Source organism: Rana temporaria, chromosome 3 (assembly GCF_905171775.1).
Source record: "Rana temporaria chromosome 3, aRanTem1.1, whole genome shotgun sequence".
NCBI lineage: Eukaryota > Metazoa > Chordata > Amphibia > Anura > Ranidae > Rana > Rana temporaria.
The window spans coordinates 327,249,355-327,271,568 of NC_053491.1; the positions used below are offsets into that span (position 1 = coordinate 327,249,355).

At 45.0% G+C, this 22,214-nt stretch overlaps 1 protein-coding gene across 4 annotated transcripts in view; it reads left to right on the forward strand.

The window, feature by feature from the left end:
• Positions 1 to 22,214, forward strand: part of DELE1 (DAP3 binding cell death enhancer 1) — a 67,121-nt gene that overhangs the window by 11,234 nt on the left and 33,673 nt on the right. For all 4 annotated transcript variants that reach the window (XM_040344969.1, XM_040344970.1, XM_040344972.1 and 1 more), the window contains exon 2: positions 5,718 to 5,826. In XM_040344969.1, the coding sequence (XP_040200903.1) occupies positions 5,718 to 5,826 (109 nt within the window). The remainder of the gene's footprint in view (positions 1 to 5,717; positions 5,827 to 22,214) is intronic.

Genomic DNA, 22,214 nt, shown 5'->3' on the forward strand with positions numbered 1-22,214 from the left:
CGTCTGGCGGTGGAGACACCCTCGGGCGCGGGCCTACACCTGCCACTCTGCTTCACATGCCTCCTTCTCTTGAATAGATTTGGTGTTTGCTGGACACTCAGTCCTGTCCAAGGTCAGGGAGGTCAAGATATTGCCTAGGGGCATCTCGGACCATGCTCCCCCTATTATTGAGCATGGGTGACCCGGGGGTCCCTGAGTAGGCTTTGGAGATTTTTGAGGTTTTGGATCTCGGATCAGGGTGTGGACTCCCAATTTACAGGGGTACTGGAGGGATTTTGGGCTGCTAATACAGACTCTGCCTCCCCGATGGTAGTGTGGGATGCTTTCAAAGCCTTTACAAGGGGTCAGTATCAGGCCATTATAGCTAGGGTCAGAAGGGAGAGGCGTTCTGCTTTGGTTGCAGCTGAAGATGCTGCCGCTACACAGGAGGCACTCTATGTTCGATCACAGGACCCCCAACACTACATTAGACTGCAGTCTCTGACCAGAGAGGTTCTGTCCCTTCGCACTTCCCTGACTCAGAAAAAGCTGCTTGCTCAGTCCCAGCGTATATTCGAGCAGGGAGAGAGATCGGATAGGCTCCTCGCTTGGCTCTCTAGAGAGCAATCAGGTGGGATTGCCATCCCCCACATCCTCGGACCAGACGGGGATCTCCTCTACACTTCAGAGGAGATCAATCGCTGTTTCGTCACATATTACCAAAAGCTATATACTTCGCAGGTGACCTATAGGGATGACGAATTAGTTACCTACCTTGATGAGGTTGACGTTCCTGTCCTGACTGACAAATATAGGGATGGCCTCGATCAGCCTATCTCCCTAAACGAGACACTTAAAGCACTTAGTCATGCAACCGGGTAAGTCCCCTGGACCTGACGGTCTGCCTTTATAAGCACTACCCAGACGTCCTAGCCGTTAGGCTGCAGGAGATGCTGACTGCTGCTGAGCACTTGCATTCCCTCCCTCTCTCTATGGGTGATGCAGTTATCATTGTAATTCCGAAAACGGGTAAGGACCCCTCCCTGTGCCCCTCCTATAGACCTATATCATTGCTAAATGTAGATGCTAAACTGCTGGCTAAGGTCCTGGCAAATAGATTAAACACGGTCATTACGGAGTTGGTGCACCCCGATCAGACGGGTTTCATGCAGGGCAGAGGCACCGACATAAACCCCAGGAGACTGTTTACCCACATAGCTAGAGCAGACGCGACGGGACAGACACTGGTGGCCTCCCTCGACGCAGAAAAGGCCTTTAGACTCTGTTGAGTGGAGATACTTGTGGGCGGTCCTTTCTAATTTTGGTTTTGGCAATAGATTAATCTCATGGGTGAAACTGCAATATGCGGCCCCCCAGGCAAGGGTCTACACCAATGCTTGTCTCTCGGAGCCTTACCCCCTGGCCATAGAGCCTCTACCTGCCCTTATTAGACCCGATGGGGAGATACAGGGAATACGGGTTGGCACTATTCATGAAAAAAATTCTCTTTATGCAGTCGATGCCCTACTCTACCTGGCTGATTCGTCCGCCTTCCTTTGTAAAGTACTGGCCCAATTTGACCGCTTTGGCGGATTCTCTGGGGTGCGTATCAATTGGGACAAATCGGAACTCTTTTCGCTCCATCCATCCCTCCATCCCTCCCCTGCGAATTCTAACTCCCAGACACAGCTTAAGTGGGTAGAGGAAATCATATATCTAGGGATTAGGATCACTGCGGTTTTGGGGGACTTTGTGGCTCGTAACCTCCAGCCTCTCGTGCGGCAGGTCACCACCAAATGTGCGGCGTGGCGCTCGCTCCCACTGACGCCTGTAGGTAGGATTAACCTGCTAAAGATGGTGCTCTTGCCCAAATTTCTGTACTTTTTTAGGAATACCCCTGTTCATCTTCCCAAAGATTTTTTCAAGAAACTAAAGGGACAGCTGGGGACCTTTGTTTGGGCCGGTAGGTCTCCCAGGGTTGCGAAGAAAATATTATATTTGTCCCTCTCCAGTGGTGGTTTGGCACTCCCTAATTTCCAGATTTATTACTGGGCGGCCGTTTTGGTCACTGTCCGGTGGTGGTTGCCCAGCCTAGACAGAACCAGGCGGTCACGCTGGAGGCGGCTATATTGGGTTTGTATGCTGCTCTCAGTAAACTTGCATTTAGAGGACTGCAGGCTGCTCCTTCTGTTACAACCCCACTGAAGACCACAATTAGGTCCTGGAAGGATGCTAGGGAAGTATATGCAAAACCCTCCCACATTTCCTCTCGTATGCCACTTTGGGTCAATCCTCTACTGACTCATTTCCACTCCCTGCCTGGCCTCTCGGTGTGGGCTGGTAGGGGGATAACTACCTGTGATGCATTTGCCTATATGTCTCAGTTTAATGCTCCCTGCTAGCCATGTGTGTTAGAGGTAGAAAGGAATTTCATGTGATTCATTCCTCTAACAGGTTATTGAAGTGCTAATGTCCCCTCACTATTCTAAACGTAAATTGATCTATTGTGTTGTGTGAAGAAGATCTGTGTTTACCCTTAAAAGATGTTTATTGTATCATCAGGCTAAATGATTAGAGAATTGGTATGTTAATTATTCTGATTGCTTCAGTGTAGTAATTAACTCCACTGATGTCTTTATCTAAAGAAATGTGTCTGCATGGTCGGCTCCGACTTGTCTCCTATAATCTGTATGGGAAACCCCACTGTGTGAGGGGGGGCGGAGATTTCATTGTTCCTAACAGGTTGTAACCACATATAAGCTGAGTTTTTGTGTCATTAAAGTCTCTTGTTCCAGCATTAAGCCTTGGCATGTGTGGCTTATTATGGCGATTCCAGGAGGGGATGTTCTTGTATGGGGAGAAGGGAATGCTTGACGGGGATATCATTCTAATACCGTCACACTACCCTTAACACATAGTCAGAGACGGTGGACTTATGACTTTCCAGGACATGAGGGCCCAATACTCGTTGCCAGCGAAATGGACGTTCTGGTACTGGCAGCTTCGGCATGCCTTCGGGGCCCAATTTTCGGACAGGCTTACACTGGAGTTGGATTCGGTGGAGCGACTCTTGACCTCTAGTACAATAGGATGACCTCTCTCCTCCCTTTACCTCTACCTGACCGTAGCTCACGACTCTAAGCTTACTCGTACCTTTGAGAAATGGAAGGCTGACATACCTGACCTGGACGACGAGAAATGGGAGGAGTGTGTGTCCACATTCATCCCGTCATTGATAACAGCTAGAGACAGGTTTATACAGCTTAAGTTTTTGCACAGGGCCTACTTTACCCCACAAAGATTAGCCCGGATATTTCCCCAAAGAGACCCTCTCTGCCCCCGATGTAGAAGTGAGGTGGGCTCATTCTGGCATATGGTCTGGTCTTGCCCGGAGGTTCAGCCTTACTGGTGTGCGCATAGCTGATGACCTGGGTGCTGTCGCTGGACTTCGGGTCCCCTTGGACCCCCTGGTCCTTCTCCTGAGTCACTTGGAGAAGGTTCAGGGGGACAGATACACCAAACTGTTCCTCACTTTTTCCCTGTTCTATGTCAGGAGAGAGAGTCTTCTTAAATGGAAATCAGCAGTACCGCCTACTGTGGAGTCCTGGACCCTCTCTGTAAATACAGTATTGCCTCTCTACAGACTCACCTATGAGAGCAGACAATGCCCTGCAAAATTTGATAAAATCTGGTCTGGGTGGATTGATGCTAGGGGCTGATGTGGCCGGTGGGCCTGTCAGTGCACTGCTCCTGATCACATACCAGCTGCTTCTGCCTATTCCACCCACCCCCCCCCCCCCATTTTGGTACTCCGTTCTGTAACCCTATGCAGAACTTCTGAAGGGGGAAACGTACCCGTATAATTGACGTATTGCTAGTTCATTATGGTTGAGGATGGGGATTGGCTGTTTTTGTCTATGCATTTGAATGTACGTTGTGGTTGGGGACTTGGATTGGTGCTATGATTTAAGATGATTGCTGTTTTTACCTCATTGCGCTTTCATGTCCATGTGTTACTGTAATGCTGTTTTGTCTTTCAATAAAACATCTCTGTTAAAAAATAAATAAAAAAATGAATACATTATTATCTCTTCCACTTTAAAAAAAAAAACAGAAAACCTGCACACACAGGGCATTTGCAAAGCTTCAAAAGAGCATCATAAAAGCATGATGAAGCGGTAGGCTCTTAAACCACTTAAGGACCGCCTCCTGCACATATACGTCGGCAGAATGGCACAGCTGGGCACAAGCACGTACCTGTACGTCCTCTTTAAATGCCCAGCCGTGGGGCGTTCTCCCGCGACCCGGTCCGAAGCTCTGTGACCGCGGACCCGATCCCCGCCGGAGTCCCGCGATCGGTCACAAGAGCTGAAGAACGGGGAGAGGTGTGTGTGTGTGTGTGTGTGTGTGTGTGTGTAAACACACCTTCCCCGTTCTTCACTGTGGCGCTGTCATTGATCGTCTGTTCCCTGATATAGGGAAACACGATCAATGACGTCACAAGTCCAGCCCCGCCCCCCTACAGTTAGAAACACATATGAGGTCACACTTAACCCCTTCAGCGCCCCCTAGTGGTTAACTCCCAAACTGCAATTGTCATTTTCACAGTAAACAATGCATTTCTATAGCATTTTTTGCTGTGAAAATTACATTGGTCCCAAAAATGTGTCAAAATTGGCCGATGTGTCCGCCATAATGTCGCAGTCATGAAAAAAAACGCTGATTGCCGCCATTAGTAGTAAAACATATTTTTTTTATAAAAATGCAATAAAACTATCCTATTTTTTGTAAACGCTATAAATTTTGCGCAAACCAATCGATAAACGCTTATTGCAATTTTTTTATTTTTTTTTACCAAAAATATGTACAATAATACGTATCGGCCTAAACTGAGAAAAAAAATTATATTTTTTTTTTATATCTTTTTTGGGGGTATTTATTATAGCAAAAAGTCGGAAATATATATATATTTTTTTTTTCAAAATTGTCGCTCAAAATTGTCGCTCTATTTTTGTTTATAGCGCAAAAAAAAAAATCGCAGAGTTGATCAAATACCACCAAAAGTAAGCTCTATTTGTGGGAAAAAAGGGACGCTAATTTTGTTTTGGGAGCCATATCGCACGACCGCACAATTGTCAGTTAAGTCGACGCAGTGTCGAATCGCAAAAACTGGCCAGGTCCTTTACCTGCGTTATTTTAGAGCTGCGCAATTAATCGTTAAAAAATTGTGATCTCGTTTCAACGCCCCTCGCAATCTCTATGCAGAATTTCATGTAACAAGTGCAGAGAGTTCTCTGCTAGTAGATAACTATAATCATTGTAACTTTTTGTTCTTGGATCAAAGGAATGAAAGAAAAAAAAAATCCTTTTTCTGACACTTGTTTCTTACAAAGTTAAAAATGTTGCTAGAAAATTACTTGAAACCCCTAAACATTATTTGTATTTTTTAGCAGAGACCCTAGGGAATAAAATGGCGATTGTTGCAATATTTTACATCACACTGTGCATGGGCAGCGGTCTTTCAGACGCAATTTTTATGGAGAAAATACACTTAAATTAATAAAAAAAAACAACTAAACAGTAACGTTACCAATTTTTTTGGTATGTTGCGAAAGATGATGTTACGCTGTGAGAATCGTGACCTTTTATTCTAAGCAAAAAAATTGTGATTCTCATTTTAGCCAGAATTGTGGAGCTCTAATTTACATTAATAATTAATTTTTTTTTTATACTTCCAGCCCTGAACCGCTGTCATGCTCCCAACTTCCAGGGATGTGTCCATGGAGAGACTGAAGCTTTAAATCCTTCATCTCTGATTCCATTGGGTCAGAATGTGGGTAGCAAAAGGTAAGTGTTTTTTTTTTTTAAATGAAGATATTCTTAAAGAATACCTGTAAGGGCTAGTTTACACTTACTTCAAAACAAGGTTTTGGACACGCTTTGTTAAAGCGGAGGTCCACTTACAGTATTTTTTATTTTTTTTTCCAAACAGTAACACAATCACACATTGACACTTGAAAACTCGCTGTTTTGGAGATTTAGCTAGACCGATGTCCGTTTTCATTGTTAAGATGAAGGTATATAAACTGAGGACGGCCGTTTTCATCTTGAATGCCCACAAGCATTTACTTCCTGCTTCCAGTGATGCTGAGCTACCATCATTCCTTGCGCGTTCCCGCTCATGCTCAATATTAACTACGTGGAGTGCGGTAAAGTTCATGGTTGCCATCACTACGGGTGGCATCGCTGGAAGTTCCTGCCCTTGTGATGGCAAAAACAAGTGTACACAACAAACACAACTCGCGGCAGGCCTCCGCAATAACTCCTGGGAGCAATGACACAAGCTCCCAGGAGACAGTGCGGCAGAAAGAAAATTACGAAAAACCCACAAAATACTCACCCATATCCGCAGTTTACACAGAAGGGAAACGGAGAGGAACATCTGGAATACACCGGTACACTATAAAAAAAAAAGTGCCGTTTTTATAAATGAATACATTGCTGTAATTCTATTGGGAGTAAGTTGTAAAATAAGGTGGACCTCTGCTTTAAAGCTCTCTAAACGCCAGTAAAAGCTCCTGTCACTAAATAAAATGGTTAGCTTACAGTCCTGTTTACACCTTGCTTGTTGCATTGATGAGGCTTTGGTGGAGCTTTGATCGGGCTTCGTTAAGCCTTTGGTGGGGCTTCAAGCAAGCTTTGCCATAGACTTCTATGGAGGCTTTGAAGACGCTTTAAAGCACCACTAAAGCTACATGGGGTTTCATTTTTTTGCAGTAAAGCAAAAGTAAGGTGTAAACGGGACTGTAAGCTAACCATTTTATAATTTTCAAATATGATTTTTATTAATACCCAATTAATTCTCTTAGGCCTTGTACACACGGTCGGACTGTCCGATGAAAACGGTCCGCCGGACCGGTTTCATCGGACATGTCCGCTGCCGGATTTTGGTCTGATGGCTGTACACACCATCAGACCAAATTCCCCGTGGACAGCAAACGCGGTGACGTGGCCGCGCCGTCGCGGCGACGTGCGCGACCCTGGAAGGTCAATGCTTCCACGCATGTGTTAAATCACTTCAAAGCATGCAAGGGCTTTCGGCCGAGCGGACATGTCTGGTGAGTCGTACGGACGACCGGACAGGCTTCCAGCGGACATGTTTCATAGCATGCTATGAAACATTTGTCTGCTGGAAACCTGTCCGCTAGGCCGGGAATCCGGTCCGGTCGGCCGTACACACGACCGAACATGTCCGCGGAAACTGGTCCGCGGACCAGTTTCAGCAGACATGTTCGGTCGTGTGTACGAGGCCCTAATAATTGCTTGCAATAAATCACTTTCACATTTGTTAAAGAACTGATACCATTTCTCTGGAAGTGCTGGTTCATTAAGATGGTCATTGGGATGGATATCCCATTCTGGGTGTCATTTTTTTCTCTTACATAGGTCTCTAAAGTGGCTATATCCCACCATACTCTCAACTGTTTCTCTAGGGTATGTCTTAATTGCTAAACAGACCTTCCATGTCCTGTTTGTTACTCACTTGTTCTTGGCTAAATATGCCCCCCCACATCTGTGTTCCTGTTTATGTACCCAAAAATGTCCATGGTTGCAGATGGGAACACAACAAGTGTGTGACAAGGAACATTTTGTAAAAGAGATCTGCGTTAAGGTTTCGGGTAAGGGCTGCTGCCTCCCTGTAGTGCCCCATTGAAGAGGCCTAGGTATTATAATATGTGAAATAGGGGTATGATGGCGCTGCCCACTCTTAAGATGTAAAGGGGGGGGGGGAGTGAAGAGAATGTAAATATCCCAGGGGCAGCAGGGAAATCTTTCGTCTGGGAGATGAAAGGCTTCACCGCCCCATCACCTTCTGCCTTTCACATCTGTTGGGGTAGATATATCTGGTGAGTGGGGATACACTGAGGAGCTGGAGGGAGGATGCGATTTTAAATCTTAATTTGGAAGGCTGTGTTTTTTGAGAGGGGAGGAGCCTGTGTCTCTCTATGGTGGCTGTCCTGAAAGACTGGAAAAGGGATGTTACTGGTAAGTAACCCCGTTTTTTTTTTTTTTTTTTTTTTTTTATGTTTTTCTTTACAATTGCTTTAACCAATCCAACACTTGCCCTTTTACTATATAGTACAGTATCAGTGTTCTAAAAAGAATGACATGCTAAACCTCATATGCTATGTTAAAAACCTGTTGACCTGAGCTTTGAGCATTTGTAGCAGATATAGAGCTTTGGATAAGGCTGGCCAGCAAAGGATATTTTAAAGAACCTCATGTCTACTACCGAGCATGAGTAGCCTTGTAAATATTATATATTGCAGCCGAACAGAGGGAAAGCAGGTATTGTAGGTTGAAAAGAAATGGGTGGCTTTGTAAATACTGTACTGCATCAAAGGTGTCTTCGTTGTCCAGAACGATGAATAAGATGCCAAATGTCATTTTTCCTTCTATAAAGCAGACAGGAATATGCTATTGCTATCGACAGCCCAAACACTTTTCTTTTCTCCAGACCACATACATCATCCCTAATGAGGATTGCACAGGTGGATATGTGTCCTAATGGATTTTATGTTCTACATAGAACAAGGCTGGCAATTCTTCAGTAATACTGGGAAAGTCCATTTCACCAGTCATCCTGCCAGCGGAGCAATAGGTGAACGGCTTTTCAATGTTCTGAAGGAAAGGTCACCTCTTGCACAGCGCTTGGGAAGTAATGAGCAGTAACAAATCAAAAAGCAATAATGGTTATGGGTATAACCCCATTCTCCTGTAAAATGAGAGGCCTGTACTGTTTAATGATCCTGTCCTTATGCCGCGTACACACGATCATTTTTCGGCATTAAAAAAAGTTGTTTTTCAGCATGTCCAAAAAACAACGTTTTTCAAACTTCATCATTAAAAACGACGTTGCCCACACACCCTCGTTTTAAAAAAATGATGAACAGAGTGCAGTGACGTACAACACGTATGACGGCACTCTAAAGGGGAAGTTCTATTCGCCTTTGGGCTGCTTTAGCTGATTCCGTGTTAATAAAAGACGATTCGCGCTTTTATGTCTGTTACAGCGTGATGAATGTGCTTACTCCATTATGAACGGTAGTTTTACCAGAACGAGTGCTCCCGTCTCATAACTTGCTTCTGAGCATGCGTGGGTTTAAAACGTCGTTTTAGCCCACACACGATCATTTTTTACAACCCAAAAAACGTCATTTTTTAAAACAACGCTAAAAAATGCAGCATGTTCGATTTTTTTTTTTTTTTTTTCAGAAGCCGAAAAATGATGTGTAGCCCACACACGATAATTTTAAATGACGTTTTTAAAAATGTTGTTTTTTTTTCATGCCCAAAAATTATCGTGTGTACGCGGCATTATTCTTCGCAGCTTAACATGAATATAAACTCCCCTTAGGCCTAGAATGCATTTTTCTTCTTAATTTTTTTGGGGGATTCAGTAAGAATAGTATATTTTGCTGCAGTGGAAAAGGGATATGGTCTGGTGCTGTACAGACCGTCTTTATTTTATCTATTTGATCATTCTGGATCAGCAGGTGTTGCCCAGATCGACTTTGTTCTTATTTCAGCAGTACAGGATTGTGAATGAAAGGTTGTACAGTAAAACCTTGGTTTGAGAGTAACTTGGTTTGAGAGCGTTTTGCAAGACAAGCAAAATGTTTTAATACATTTTGCCTTGATATACAAGTGTTTTCTTGATATAAGAGTAGCATCATGTCACTACTGAGTATAAAAAAGAAGAGGGAAGCCTCTAAGTGTCGCAATATGATTACATTTAATGAAGGTACAACATTTAGCAACTTATTGCTACACTTAGAGGTGCCTCTCTTCTCTTTTATACCCTGTAAAAAAATGCTTTGATCTACAAGTGCTTTGGATTACAAGCATGTTTCTGGACAAATTATGCTCACAAACCAAGGTTTTACTGTGTCTGTTTTGTTACTTTAGGCAACGACCTTCATTTTCATTTGGCACAAGGAAATTGCTAAGGTTACTACGTGCGCTCCTGGGGAAACTTGATATATGGTATAATCATGGGTCTTAAATTAGATAGTATTAAAATGTAAAGCATTTGTAAAGGGTTAAAAAATGTTTTTCTTAAAATAGCAAACATGTCAGCCCAGATCCTCTTCTTCTCGGGTCCCCTGCCGGTGCTCTTAGCCCCTCCCCCCCTGTTGAGTGCCCCCAGAGCAAGCCACTTGCTCTGGGGGCACTCGTGAATACTCGCTCGCTCTCCAATGGCGGCTGCTGCTGTGTCTCGGCTAATGAGGAGGAAGAGACCTGGGACCCCTAGCATATGTACAAAGTGTCTTCAAACATATTAGATTTTTTAAGGGGGCTGTGGTGGCTCAACGCGATTGGCACTGCGCTGACAAGCCATTCACCTCTGCAGCTAGGGGTTCGAATCTCGGTCTCGGCTACATGTGGATTGAGTTTGGTGGTCTCAGCCCGGCTCCCGGTGGGTGTGCTATGCGAGGTAAGCCTGCGCTTAGTACGCCCACCCCCCTCCCACAAAAACCACCACACTTACACGCACTCGAAATTGGGTTAACAAGCACGCACTTTGACCACGCGGTCTCTAAAAAGAGAGGCGAAGGACTAACGGGGCTGGTTGAGGGGGCTAGATCCTCTCACTCCCTTATAGGGAGTCCCTCTGCCCTGTTGGGCTTCAAAGCGGAGCAGGTAGGGCGGGTTGCGTGGGAGGACCCCCTCACACACCCGCCATTGCCACCCGGGGCATGGAGAAAGGTGGCAGATTGCCTCTGGGGGAGGCCTGCCTACTCCCAACTCCTGCAGTCCGGCTCCTCTCTCGAGTACACGCACAAAATACACTTAAAAAAAATATATTAGATTTGTCCTAATGCCGCGTACACACGGTCGTTTTTTGTGATGAAAAAAAGACATTTTTAAAAACGTCATTTAAAATGACAGTGTGTGGGGAAAACGTTGTTTTGTCTTCTGAAAAACGACAAAAAAAAATTCGAACATGCTTCAATTTTTTATGTCGTTTTTCAAAACGTCGTTTTTTGTGTCATTTAAAATGATAGTGTGTGGGTAAAACGACGTTTAAAACAACGTTTTTAAACCCGCGCATGCTCAGAAGCAAGTTATGACGCAAGCTTGAATGGAACAGAGTGCCGTCGTATGTGCTGGACGTAACCGCGCTTTGCTAGAGCATTTTGAAAAAACGATGGTGTGTATGCTACGTCGTTTTTTAAAATTAAGTTTCAAAAACGTTGTTTTACCCTTTCGTCTTCCAGGACAGCCCTGTAGATGTAGCTCCTCCCTCCGGGACAGGAAACACAATCGCCCCCAATCATAAAAGGCGGTCCTCCAGGTCCTCTCCTCAGTTTTTTGTGTTTCCTGCCGGACGGGAGGAGATACAATCAGGGAACGTATTTTTTTTTTTTTTTTGGTTTTTTGATGTGAGAGAACCTACCTCAGACCTTCAGCACTCCTCTGGCCCTAGGGGTAGAGAGCGTAGCTGGAGTCTCCTCCGCCGTGAGCTCGGCGAGAGTCGGACCCCGTTGACGGCGGGATCCGTCCCCTGTAGTGATCCGGGTGGTGTGGCTGCGAGGGTGAGAGACGCCATCGATTCGGCGCGCCACTTCCGGTATTCGATGAGGGGGCGGGTTCCATGCGTTCCAAAGAGAGGAAGGAGTATTCTCGGCGGAAGCGCGTCATCAGGGGGCGCCCGGAAGTATCGTTCCTACTTCAAAAAAGGGCGCGGAGGAGACTCGAAGGACCCGGCGCTGGTGTTTGTTCAGGGAGACTGAAATCGATAACACAGGACCATGGAGGCAGCAGCGGCTATTTCCGATCCTGGTCCAGCAGGCACCGGTACCTCTCAGGTAAGGCCTGGTGACGGCACATGGCTTACTCTGATAGGTAGGGGATTGTTACCCCAGATACCCCCCCCCCCTAGGTGGTGAACCTGTTTGGTGGAGGTTTTTCTTTTGCACCTTCTAGGAAACCTTGTCACAGTGGTGAATGAAGGTTTAGCTGGTTGTAATGTGGTCAAACTGTGTTGTTTATTTTAACAGGTCAAGGCCCATGATAAGAACCAGCCTCCTAGGAAGAAATGTGCAGTGTGTGGGACAAAGCTAAGTTCTAACTGGGATAAGCCTTTATGTCCTGACTGTGTTAATAGCTTGGTTAAGGAAAGTTCGTTAACCACTTGTAACCAAATGTTATCATCTTTTAAAGATGAGATGGCATCCACATTTCAGTCGTTTAAGGGACTGATTGACAGGATGCAGGCTCCAGCCCCGTCCCTAACTAGGGCCTCTAGTACTCCTTCCTTACAAATTCAGGAGGAAGAGGAGGAAATTAGAGACAGAACTCCCAGATCAGTTGTTTCCTCTCAGGCAGGTTCAGCATCTGAATCAGAGGGAGAGGAGGATTCCTCCAGGGCGGCCAGATACAAATTATCATTAGATGATGTGGGGGATCTCCTGAATGCCATCTATGACACTTTGGATATCCAGGAGGAACAGGTTCAGCTCTCACGGCATGACCTCATGTATCAGGGGAATGCGACCAGAACCAAGGTTTTTCCGGTTCATAAGTCTTTGATTGATATGATTCTGCGAGAGTGGGAACAACCTGAAAGAAGACCCTTTTTTTCAGGCAGCCTCAAACGTAGGTTTCCATTCGAATCAGATGTGTCTCATCCTTGGAACAAGGTTCCTAGACTGGATGCCCCTTTAGCCAAGGTCTCCAGGAGGACAGATTTGGCATTTGATGACCTAGGTTCCCTTAGGGACCCAATGGACAAAAGGGGGGACCTACTATTGAAAAGAGCTTGGGACGCCTCTGCGATCAGTTTAAAACCAGCTCTATCGGCTACTTGTGTAGCAAGAAACTTAGAGTGTTGGCTCACCCAGTTACAGGCACACATCTTGGCCGGTACCTCTAGACAAGAGCTTTTAAAATCTTTTCCACTCTTGTTCAAGGCAGTGGGTTTTCTAGCTGACGCCTCAGAGGAGTCAGTAAAGTTGGCTGCCAGGTCAGCAGCCTTGGTCAATGCAGCCATAAGATCAGTATGACTAAAAACTTGGACGGGAGATGCCGCCTCAAAATTAAAATTGTGTGGTCTTCCGTTTTCAGGAGATCACCTTTTTGGACCCGGCCTCCAAGAGGCTTTGGAACGTACTCAGGACAGAAAGAAGGCCTTTCCTGAGAAAAAGAAAAAAGCTGAGGGAAAGAGTTTTTTTCGTGGCTTCAGGGGTTCAAACTTTTGGCAAAACCAGAAGAAGGAAGGCCAACCCAAGAAGCATTGGGCAGGCCACAAGGGGCGTGGTAGAGGAGGAATCCTGTTTAATCCTCCTCAACCCCCCCCAAAACCGCAATGACTCCTGTGTCCCCGTGGGAGGAAGGTTGGGGCAGTTCCTCCCACAATGGACCAAGGCAACTTCAAGCCCGTTCATTCTAAATCTAATAGAGAACGGATACAAACTGGAGTTTGCGTCACTGCCTCACTGGAACTTCAGGGTGACTCATCCACCCAGGGAAAAGGCAAAGGCAGAAGCTCTCATGCTGTCGCTAGGAGAATTAGTGGATCAGAGAGTTCTAATTCCGGTGCCCCTGGAGGAGCAGGGACAGGGAGTATATTCCCATGTCTTCATAGTAAAGAAACCATCAGGGAAGTTCAGGATGATCCTGAACCTTCAGCCCCTGAACAGATTTGTAAAGTACAAAAGGTTCAGGATGGAGTCGATCTTTACAGTTGCAAGATGTCTGTTCCCGGGGTGTTACATGGCGACCCTGGATCTCAGGGATGCTTATCTGCACATCCCTATACATCCAGATTACCAGAAATTTCTCAGGGTAGCAGTGAGGGCAACTTTAGGGATTCAACACTTCCAGTTCCAAGCTCTGCCCTTTGGTCTATCCTCATCTCCGAGAATTTTTACCAAGGTTCTGGCAGAAGCTCTTGCCCCTCTCAGAGATCAAGCTATCACGGTAATCCCATATCTGGACGATCTACTGTTTGTAGCCAGATCGGCTCAACAGTTAGGAAAGGATTTACTGGTTGCACAGGAATATCTCTCCTCACTCGGGTGGATAATCAACCGGGACAAATCCCAGTTGGTGCCATCCCAGGAAGTGGTATACCTGGGGTACAAGATATCTTCGGTAAAGAGAAAAATGTATCTCCCCGAGGAAAAGGTTACCAAAGTAAGTCAGGCCGTTGCCCAACTACAGTCCAATCAGTGGATTTCAATCAGAGAGGTAATGAGAGTCCTGGGGTTCATGACATCCTGTTTCCCTGCAGTTCCTTGGGCAAGACATCATCAACGCCCATTACAGGAACTTATGCTCCGTCTCTGGAGTGGCCAAAGTCAAGATTTAGAGTCGCTGATTCCAATCTCAGCCAAAGTAAAAAGGAAGTTGTGGTGGTGGCGAAGACATCACAACCTGAGCAAGGGTCTAGACTGGTCCTTCCCGGTGGAAGTAATAGTGACTACGGACGCAAGTGCCTGGGGAGCCCACCTAGGGGAAGCAGTAGCCCAGGGAGCATGGTCTCCAGCGGAGGCAAGTCATTCTTCCAACCAAAGAGAGCTGTTGGCAATCCTAAGAACCATAGAGTCATTTCAGGGAAGGTTGGTAGGACATCACCTGCAAGTTCGTTCGGACAACGCAGCGGCTGTTGCGTACCTGAACAAGCAGGGAGGGACAAGAAGTCCGGCTTTGCAAGAAATATCCAACAAAATCCTCTCCTGGGCGGAGACCAACTTGTTTTCACTGACAGCAGTCCACCTAAAGGGTACTCAAAACTCTCTGGCAGATTACTTAAGTCGCCAGCCAGTGAAGCAGGACGAATGGTCCCTGAACAAAGAAGTATTTGCTCAGATAACACAAAGGTGGGGTCTTCCGGAAATAGATCTTTTTGCCTCAGAAAAGAACAGGAAAGTAACCCAGTTCTTCTCAATAGATCCCAGAGATCAGGCCTTAAGGATAGACGCATTTTCCAATCCCTGGAGGTTCAACGTTTGCTACGCCTTCCCCCCAGTAAGGATGATAGCAGCAGTGCTCCAGAAATTTCGGTTGGAGGCGACAGACTTGATTTTGATCGCGCCCTGGTGGCCAAAGAGGCCTTGGTTCGCAATCCTGAAGGAACTATGCATTTTTCCTCCATTTCCCCTTCCAATCCGGAAGGATCTGATCTCGCAGGGTCCAATCCTACACCCGCAGATAGACAGATTGAGTCTAACTGCGTGGTATCTGAGGAACAGTTATTGAGAGCAGAGGGTTTCTCAGAGAAAGTAATAAACACCCTATTACAGTGCAGAAAGCCAGTTACAAGAGCAATCTATGCCAAATTCTGGAAGAGATTTTGTTCCTGGATGAGAGAACAAGAGTTAGATCATCCAGGTATTCCAGCTATTCTGGATTTTTTGCAGGCTGGGGTAGATCTGGGTCTCTCCCCTAGCACTCTAAAGGTACAGGTAGCAGCCCTGAGTGTCTTCTTGCAGTGTTCCCTTCAGCAGAATTCATACGTTAGGAGTTTTTTCAAGGCCTTATCAAGATCTAGGCCAGTGAGGGTCTCGACCTGTCCTTCTTGGGATCTTTCATTGGTGCTCAGAGCACTCTCAGGCAAACCTTTTGAACCTCTGGAGGAATCCATCCTGAAATGGGTCACACTTAAAACGGTCCTCTTGGTGGCAGTGACCTCAGCCAGACGGGTGAGTGAGCTACAGGCTCTTTCAATCTTGGAGCCTTTTTTGTTGATTTTTGATGATAGGATTATTTTGAAAACAGACCCCAGTTTTCTTCCTAAAGTTGTGTCCAAGTTCCATAGGACACAGGACATTGTCCTTCCTTCTTTTTGTTCCACCTCAGACTCAGAGGGAGCACCCCAAAACTTACTAGATGTTAGGAGGTGCCTTTTAGTTTACTTAGAAGCTTCCAAAGAGTTTAGGAAGAGTGATTCCCTTTTTGTTAATTTTTCAGGTAGTAAGAAGGGTCATAAGGCATCAAAATCCTCTATTGCCAGATGGATCAGAATGGCAATAGAGAAGGCTTATGAGTTAGAGGGCCTACAAGCCCCATTTGTTAAAGCACACTCGACTAGAGCAGTTTCGAGTTCATGGGCCGAGAGGGGCGGAGCCTCACCAGAAGAGATTTGCAAGGCGGCAACGTGGTCAAGTTATACTACCTTCGCCAAGCACTATCGCCTGGACTTGATGTCTGAGAAGGATCAGGCATTTGGTAGGAGGGTCCTCCAAGCAGTAACCCCACCCTGATAAGTAAGTTTCTTGTCTATCATCTACAGGGCTGTCCTGGAAGACGAAAGGGTAAAACCGAAGTTAGGCTTACCGGTAACTCTGTTTTCAAGAGTCTTCCAGGACAGCCTGGCTTCCCACCCGGTGTATATTATTCTAAACTGGAAATGGAAGTTTGTACTAACGATGTGTTGGTAAGATTATGTTTTTCAGAGTCCGTCAGGAATTCTTGGATGAACTGAGGAGAGGACCTGGAGGACCGCCTTTTATGATTGGGGGTGATTGTGTTTCCTGTCCCGGAGGGAGGAGCTACATCTACAGGGCTGTCCTGGAAGACTCTTGAAAACAGAGTTACCGGTAAGCCTAACTTCGTTTTTTTTATCACATAAAACAACGTTTTTTTTCATCACAAAAAACGACCGTCTGTACGCGGCATAAGACTGTCACTTCTTAAATGCATTTATGCTTTTTTTTTTTTTTTTTTTTCCCTTTTTTTTTTTTTTTTTTTTAAGTTTTAAAGAAGTTTATTGAAAAGCAGTACAGTACATATCAAGAGCCTCCAGGACATCCTGGGGCCGAATGGTATACAAACGATTCAGATACAAAATTGACAAAGTCAGCTTAGAGCAAAAACATCACTATGCATATAACAGGATATTTTTCCCTACTTTGAACCTAAAATTTTCAAAGAGAAGAAAAAAATGAAAATAATAAATAAAAAGAAATAGAAAAAGAAAATAGCACCCAGTACTGACTGCATTCCCGGCACCCTCAATGGGTTCACACTGTGCCTAAGAACCAGTGAATACGTTAAGCACGCAGGGTGTGCCTAATAAAGGTGAGAACGAACCCCCAGTCCCGGAATAACTGATGTTCCCGAGGTCGTGGGCCAGTCCCAAAGAAGGGAATATCCTAACTTATTTCCATATTTCAGTGAAGGCTGGAGACTCCAGAAGAAAACATATTAAATAAGCAGAAATCTCCAGTGGTCGTATCACCGCAATAAAGAAAGAAAAAAGACAAAAAAATTCTCTAATGTAATCATTCAAGTTGAAACTGACTACTTAAACTTCAAATCTGTATAAAGATATAACAAGAGAAAAAAAAAAAAAAAGGAAGGAAAAGAAACAGAGAGACAGAAAAAGAAAAAGATAGGGAGAGAATATAGGTTGGTGTTGCCAGCTACGGACTATATAAATCGGTCCACAATTCCTGGTAATAGTAATAACAGAAGACCAAAGATAATATGGGGTTCTTCCACCCTCCCTCGTCCTTATATCATAGATATGCCTATATGCCTAGCCCAGGGTTCCCATACAGCCTCAAAGGTTTTAGAAGAATTGAGTATTGAACTGACCATTTTCTCCTGGTGCATGATCCAAGAGATTTTCCTCTTGGCCATCTGGACAGAAACAGAAGGTTGTTTCCAGGCACCAGCCAGCGTAATTTTGGCACCAGTGAGCATGAAAGCTATTCATTTTTGGGTATATTTAGAGGCCTGGAGTACACTGACCCCTAGTAACGCTATTTGGGGAGATTTTTCAACCGGTACACCGGTTACCTTCCTGATAAGAGAGAACACTTTGTTCCAGAATCCCCTAATTTTAGGGCATTCCCACCAGATATGCAACACGGAACCCTGGGCTTGACAATTTCGGAAACACAATGGAGATGTGGTTGGGAACATTGCTTCCAGTCTGCAGGGAACCAGGTACCACCGCATTAATACTTTAATGTTAGCTTCTATCAGAGAGATGTTGATGAGGCCTTTAGAAGCTCTCGACCCTACCTCATGCCACTTCTCCAGGGTCCAGGACATACGTAGATCTCTCTCCCACGCCTCCATGTAAGAAAATTTGGAAGTAGGTTCCGATAGTGAATTGTAAACAACGGAAATGCCACCTCCTTGGTCTGTAGTGCGGATGCACCATTGCTCATAATGGGTGAACTCAGGGGGATTTGGCTTATTTTTCCAGATTGAGTTAATAAATTGGGATATTCGGGAGTTTCTATCTGTTTCTGAATCCGGCATCCCCAAGGTCCCCACACAGTGTGCTAACGCGATCAGGCCCGCTGTAGAAAGAAAGTGTCCAATCCTATAGAGTCCCTTGTCCAACCACCAATGAAAGATTGTAGGGTCCATATTCGGATTAAAATAGGGCATTTGAAACAAATTAGCTAAAGGTCGCATATCAGAAATTATAGCAGGGGAGTTCCGCAATTCATCCCAAAGCCTAAAGGCCTGAGAGAGTGTTGGGGCCATTATGGCCGGTCTTAGTTTTTGTGGACACCAGAGCAGGTCATCTAAAGGACTATTAGGAACTGCCTGACCCTCCATCTCAATCCAATCCGGTTTTTCTCGACCGGAATAGATAGATGACAATTGGGTCAACCGGGCTGCCTGGTAGTAGCGATATAGGTGTGGTAGACCTAGACCCCCTTTAGTTATGGGTCCATATAAAACATTTTGGGGTAGCCTGTATCCTCTACCACCCCATACAAACTTAAGCACTTTGCCCTGGAATTTTTTAAGTTGATCTTTCTTTATTGGAATGGGGAGGGACCTGAACAAATACAGCAGTCTAGGTAGGAGTGTCATTTTAACTGAATTGATTTTCCCTAGCCAAGATATTTTGTGAGTGGCCCATGTTTGTAGATCAATTTCAAGTTTGCGAAACATGGGTGGAAAGTTAGCCTGATAAAGATTTTCAAATGTATTAGTCAGATTTATCCCAAGGTATCGAATGGAAGAGTCAGCCCACTGGAATGTGAACGAGGTCTTCAGTTGCTCTACCACTGTGGATTGTAAATTTATGTTCAATGCTTGTGATTTGTTCATATTCACCCATAATCCCGAGACATGTCCGAAGGAGTCAAGCACTTTGCAGATGGCTATCAATGAGGTTCTCGGGGAGGTAACAAAAAGGAGACAATCGTCCGCAAACAAAGCGCATTTATGAGTTTGCTGTCCGCAACAAACACCAGTAATATCTTGATTGGATCTGATGGCAATGGCCAAGGTTTCCATTGCCATGGCAAAAATCACAGGAGACAGGGGGCAACCCTGTCTGGTCCCTCTTTTGATCAGAATAGGATCTGAGAAATAACCCTGAAGTTTGACCTTCGCCTGTGGTCCTGAATATAAGGAGCGCAGTATACCCAGGAAATTCTTCCCAAACCCCCACCATTTCAGAACCTCAAATAGATATGGCCACGATATGGAGTCGAAGGCTTTCTGAAGGTCCAGTGATAGGAGCATACCTTCTTGGGGAGGACCCCCATCCCAGCCCGACTGTAGTAACGAAACAACATTAATTGCCCGCCTGACCTGGTCCGGACCCTGTCTCCCCGGTATGAATCCTACTTGATCTTTATGAATATAATGGGTAATAAATGAATTTATTCTGTTAGCTAAAATTTTTGTGAGAATTTTCATGTCATTATTGATCAATGAGATGGGTCTATAATTTTCTACTTGTTCCGGGTCCTTGTCAGGTTTGGGGATAACGGATATGAACGCCTCGTTCAGATGAGGATGCAGGTCCTCCCCCGTAAGGTGAGGTGCTAGGGTATCGGCAAAGTTTTTATAATATGGGGTCGAGAAGCCATCTGGCCCTGGAGCTGAACCTCCCTTCAAATTTTTGATCACCTCCATTGTTTCCCTCATGGAGATGGGAGCTTCCATAAGTTCCACATGTTCCGTGTGAAGTCTAGGAATGGGTAGTTTGTCAATATAGGATTGAATCTCAGGAATCCCAGCTGAGTCACCGGACTGGTAAAGTGTAGAATAGATTAGAATAGAAACCTTGGAAAGTTTTGAGTATGCTTTCAGGGTTAAGGGTTGTAGTCCCTTCCCGAGTTTTAATTTTTGGGAGAGAGAATGTGCGGTAAGTCGGTGAGAGTTTGGTGGCTAGCATAGTGCTCATCCGATCCTTGTGTTGGTAGAATTTCGCTCCGCTCCAACCCAGGTACCTCTCAGCCCTTACAGTGAGCGCTAAATTCAGGGCCAGTCTAGCAGCTTCCAGCTGTGAATTCTGGATTGTTGTTTGGTTTTTCTTGTGCTGTTTGCTTAATTCTGTAAATTCCCTTTCTAATTTCTAATTTTTCAATTTCCAAAGTTTTGTCCTTTTTTAGTTTAAAGGCTCAGCTGAGATCCCTTCGACATCATTTAAGCTAAAATATTCCTGTAATGCTTTCTCAATTTCCAGAACAACAGTTGGATTTTTAAGGAGGGATTCATTAAGCTTCCAGTGGAATTGACGATAGTCGCTTGTCCGGCCTCGTAGGGAACAGATCACCATTGAGTGATCAGAAAGAGCTGTATCTTTTATGTGTGCTTTAGTGATCAGAGGGACATGTCTCGAGGAAACAAGGATGTGATCTATCCTTGAGTAGGAACGGTGAGGGTTTGAGAAATGGGTATAATCCCTTTTAGAGGGATTAAATTCCCTCCAGACATCCACTACACTTCGTTGAAAAACCAGCTTTGCTATTTGCGAACTAATCCTAGTAGGACGGGTCAATTGTGATGATAAAGGTCTGGACTTATCAAGACCTTGATCAAGCGCCACATTGAAGTCACCCCCAAAGATGACTATCCCCTCCAAGAGTGTTTCTAAAGTATTGAACATGGATTGAAAAAATCGAAGTTGGCCTCTATTAGGTGTGTAGTAAGATACGAAAGAAAAAAGTTGTTCATCTATCCACCCTTTCACTAGAATAAATCTGCCGTCTGGGTCCCTGTGTACCAATAGTGATTTAAATTTGCAAGATTTGGCGAAGAGAACTGCGACCCCTCTAGTCTTATCCTCAGCATTTGCCAGGAAAAATTGCGGGTAGTGAGTGTGGATGAACGATGGAGAGTAACTTGTAGGAAAATGGGTTTCTTGTAGAAGAAGTACTTCCAGTTTTTGGGAGCGATAGGATTGGAACACTTTCTTCCTTTTGACTGGGGAATTTAGACCTTGGACGTTGTGGGATACCACTCTAAGAAGTGGCGAAAGAAATGGAGTTACGTGGCATGACCATTAAAAAATAAAAGCATATAGTGGCTATGTGAACTTACCTCAGACGATAGGAGGCGTGGGATCCGAGAGCAGACGGCACATGTAGGACCGGGACCCAGAGAAGGGCAAGTAAGGAGCTGTGTCCGCAGCTTGGCAACCATAGAAGACAGACTAAAAAAGCAGGAGAGAAGAAAAAAAATACATACAACGAAGCAAGTTAAATTAAACCGGCGAGAGTGGGGGGGGGGGGGAAACCCCAACCCCTTCTCGCCAAACAAAACATTCACGTGGCCCAAGTTAAGGGCCACCAGACCAACTCCCGACAGCGGAATATCCACAGCCGAGGGTTGGACGTGGGCACAAGGCATCTGCCCCGGTCATAGCCATCCCTGAGAGGAATAGGGCATATAAAAATATTATTGAAATATAATACCAAAAAAAAAACTGTAACATTATATAACTTGTAGAACAAGGGCAGCCGAAGCCCATGGATCAAAAATGGATCTAATTCAAACACAGTACTTTGCAATGCCAGAAAACTAAAGTATTACTAAAATTATATCTATGTTTGGTGACCGTGAGTCAATGGCTATTTATATATAAACCTGAGTGGTCCAAAAACAAGAGTGGAGATCATCAAAAAAAAAAAAATACCAAAGGAGTATTGATCTTGGCCTCTCCCACCAAACCTAAAAGGGCCTGGACCTAAATAAGTGGCACTGTAGTACTTAAAAGAAATGAGAAGTTGTGCAAAAATCGATCCTGAGAAGGAGAAGAAGAAAACTTAAAATGGTAGAATGGGTTTGGGACCGCGTGGTCCAGGGATTTCCCAACGTTGCCGGGAAATCCCGAGTAAGGAGTACCCCATGTAGGGCATCCCAGGTAACCTGAAAAGGAAAGCAGATCTAATGTCATGAAAGTCAGGTTGTGACTGAGTCCTTTATGCGTCTGCTTTTATTGAATTTCCATGGCGGTGAGA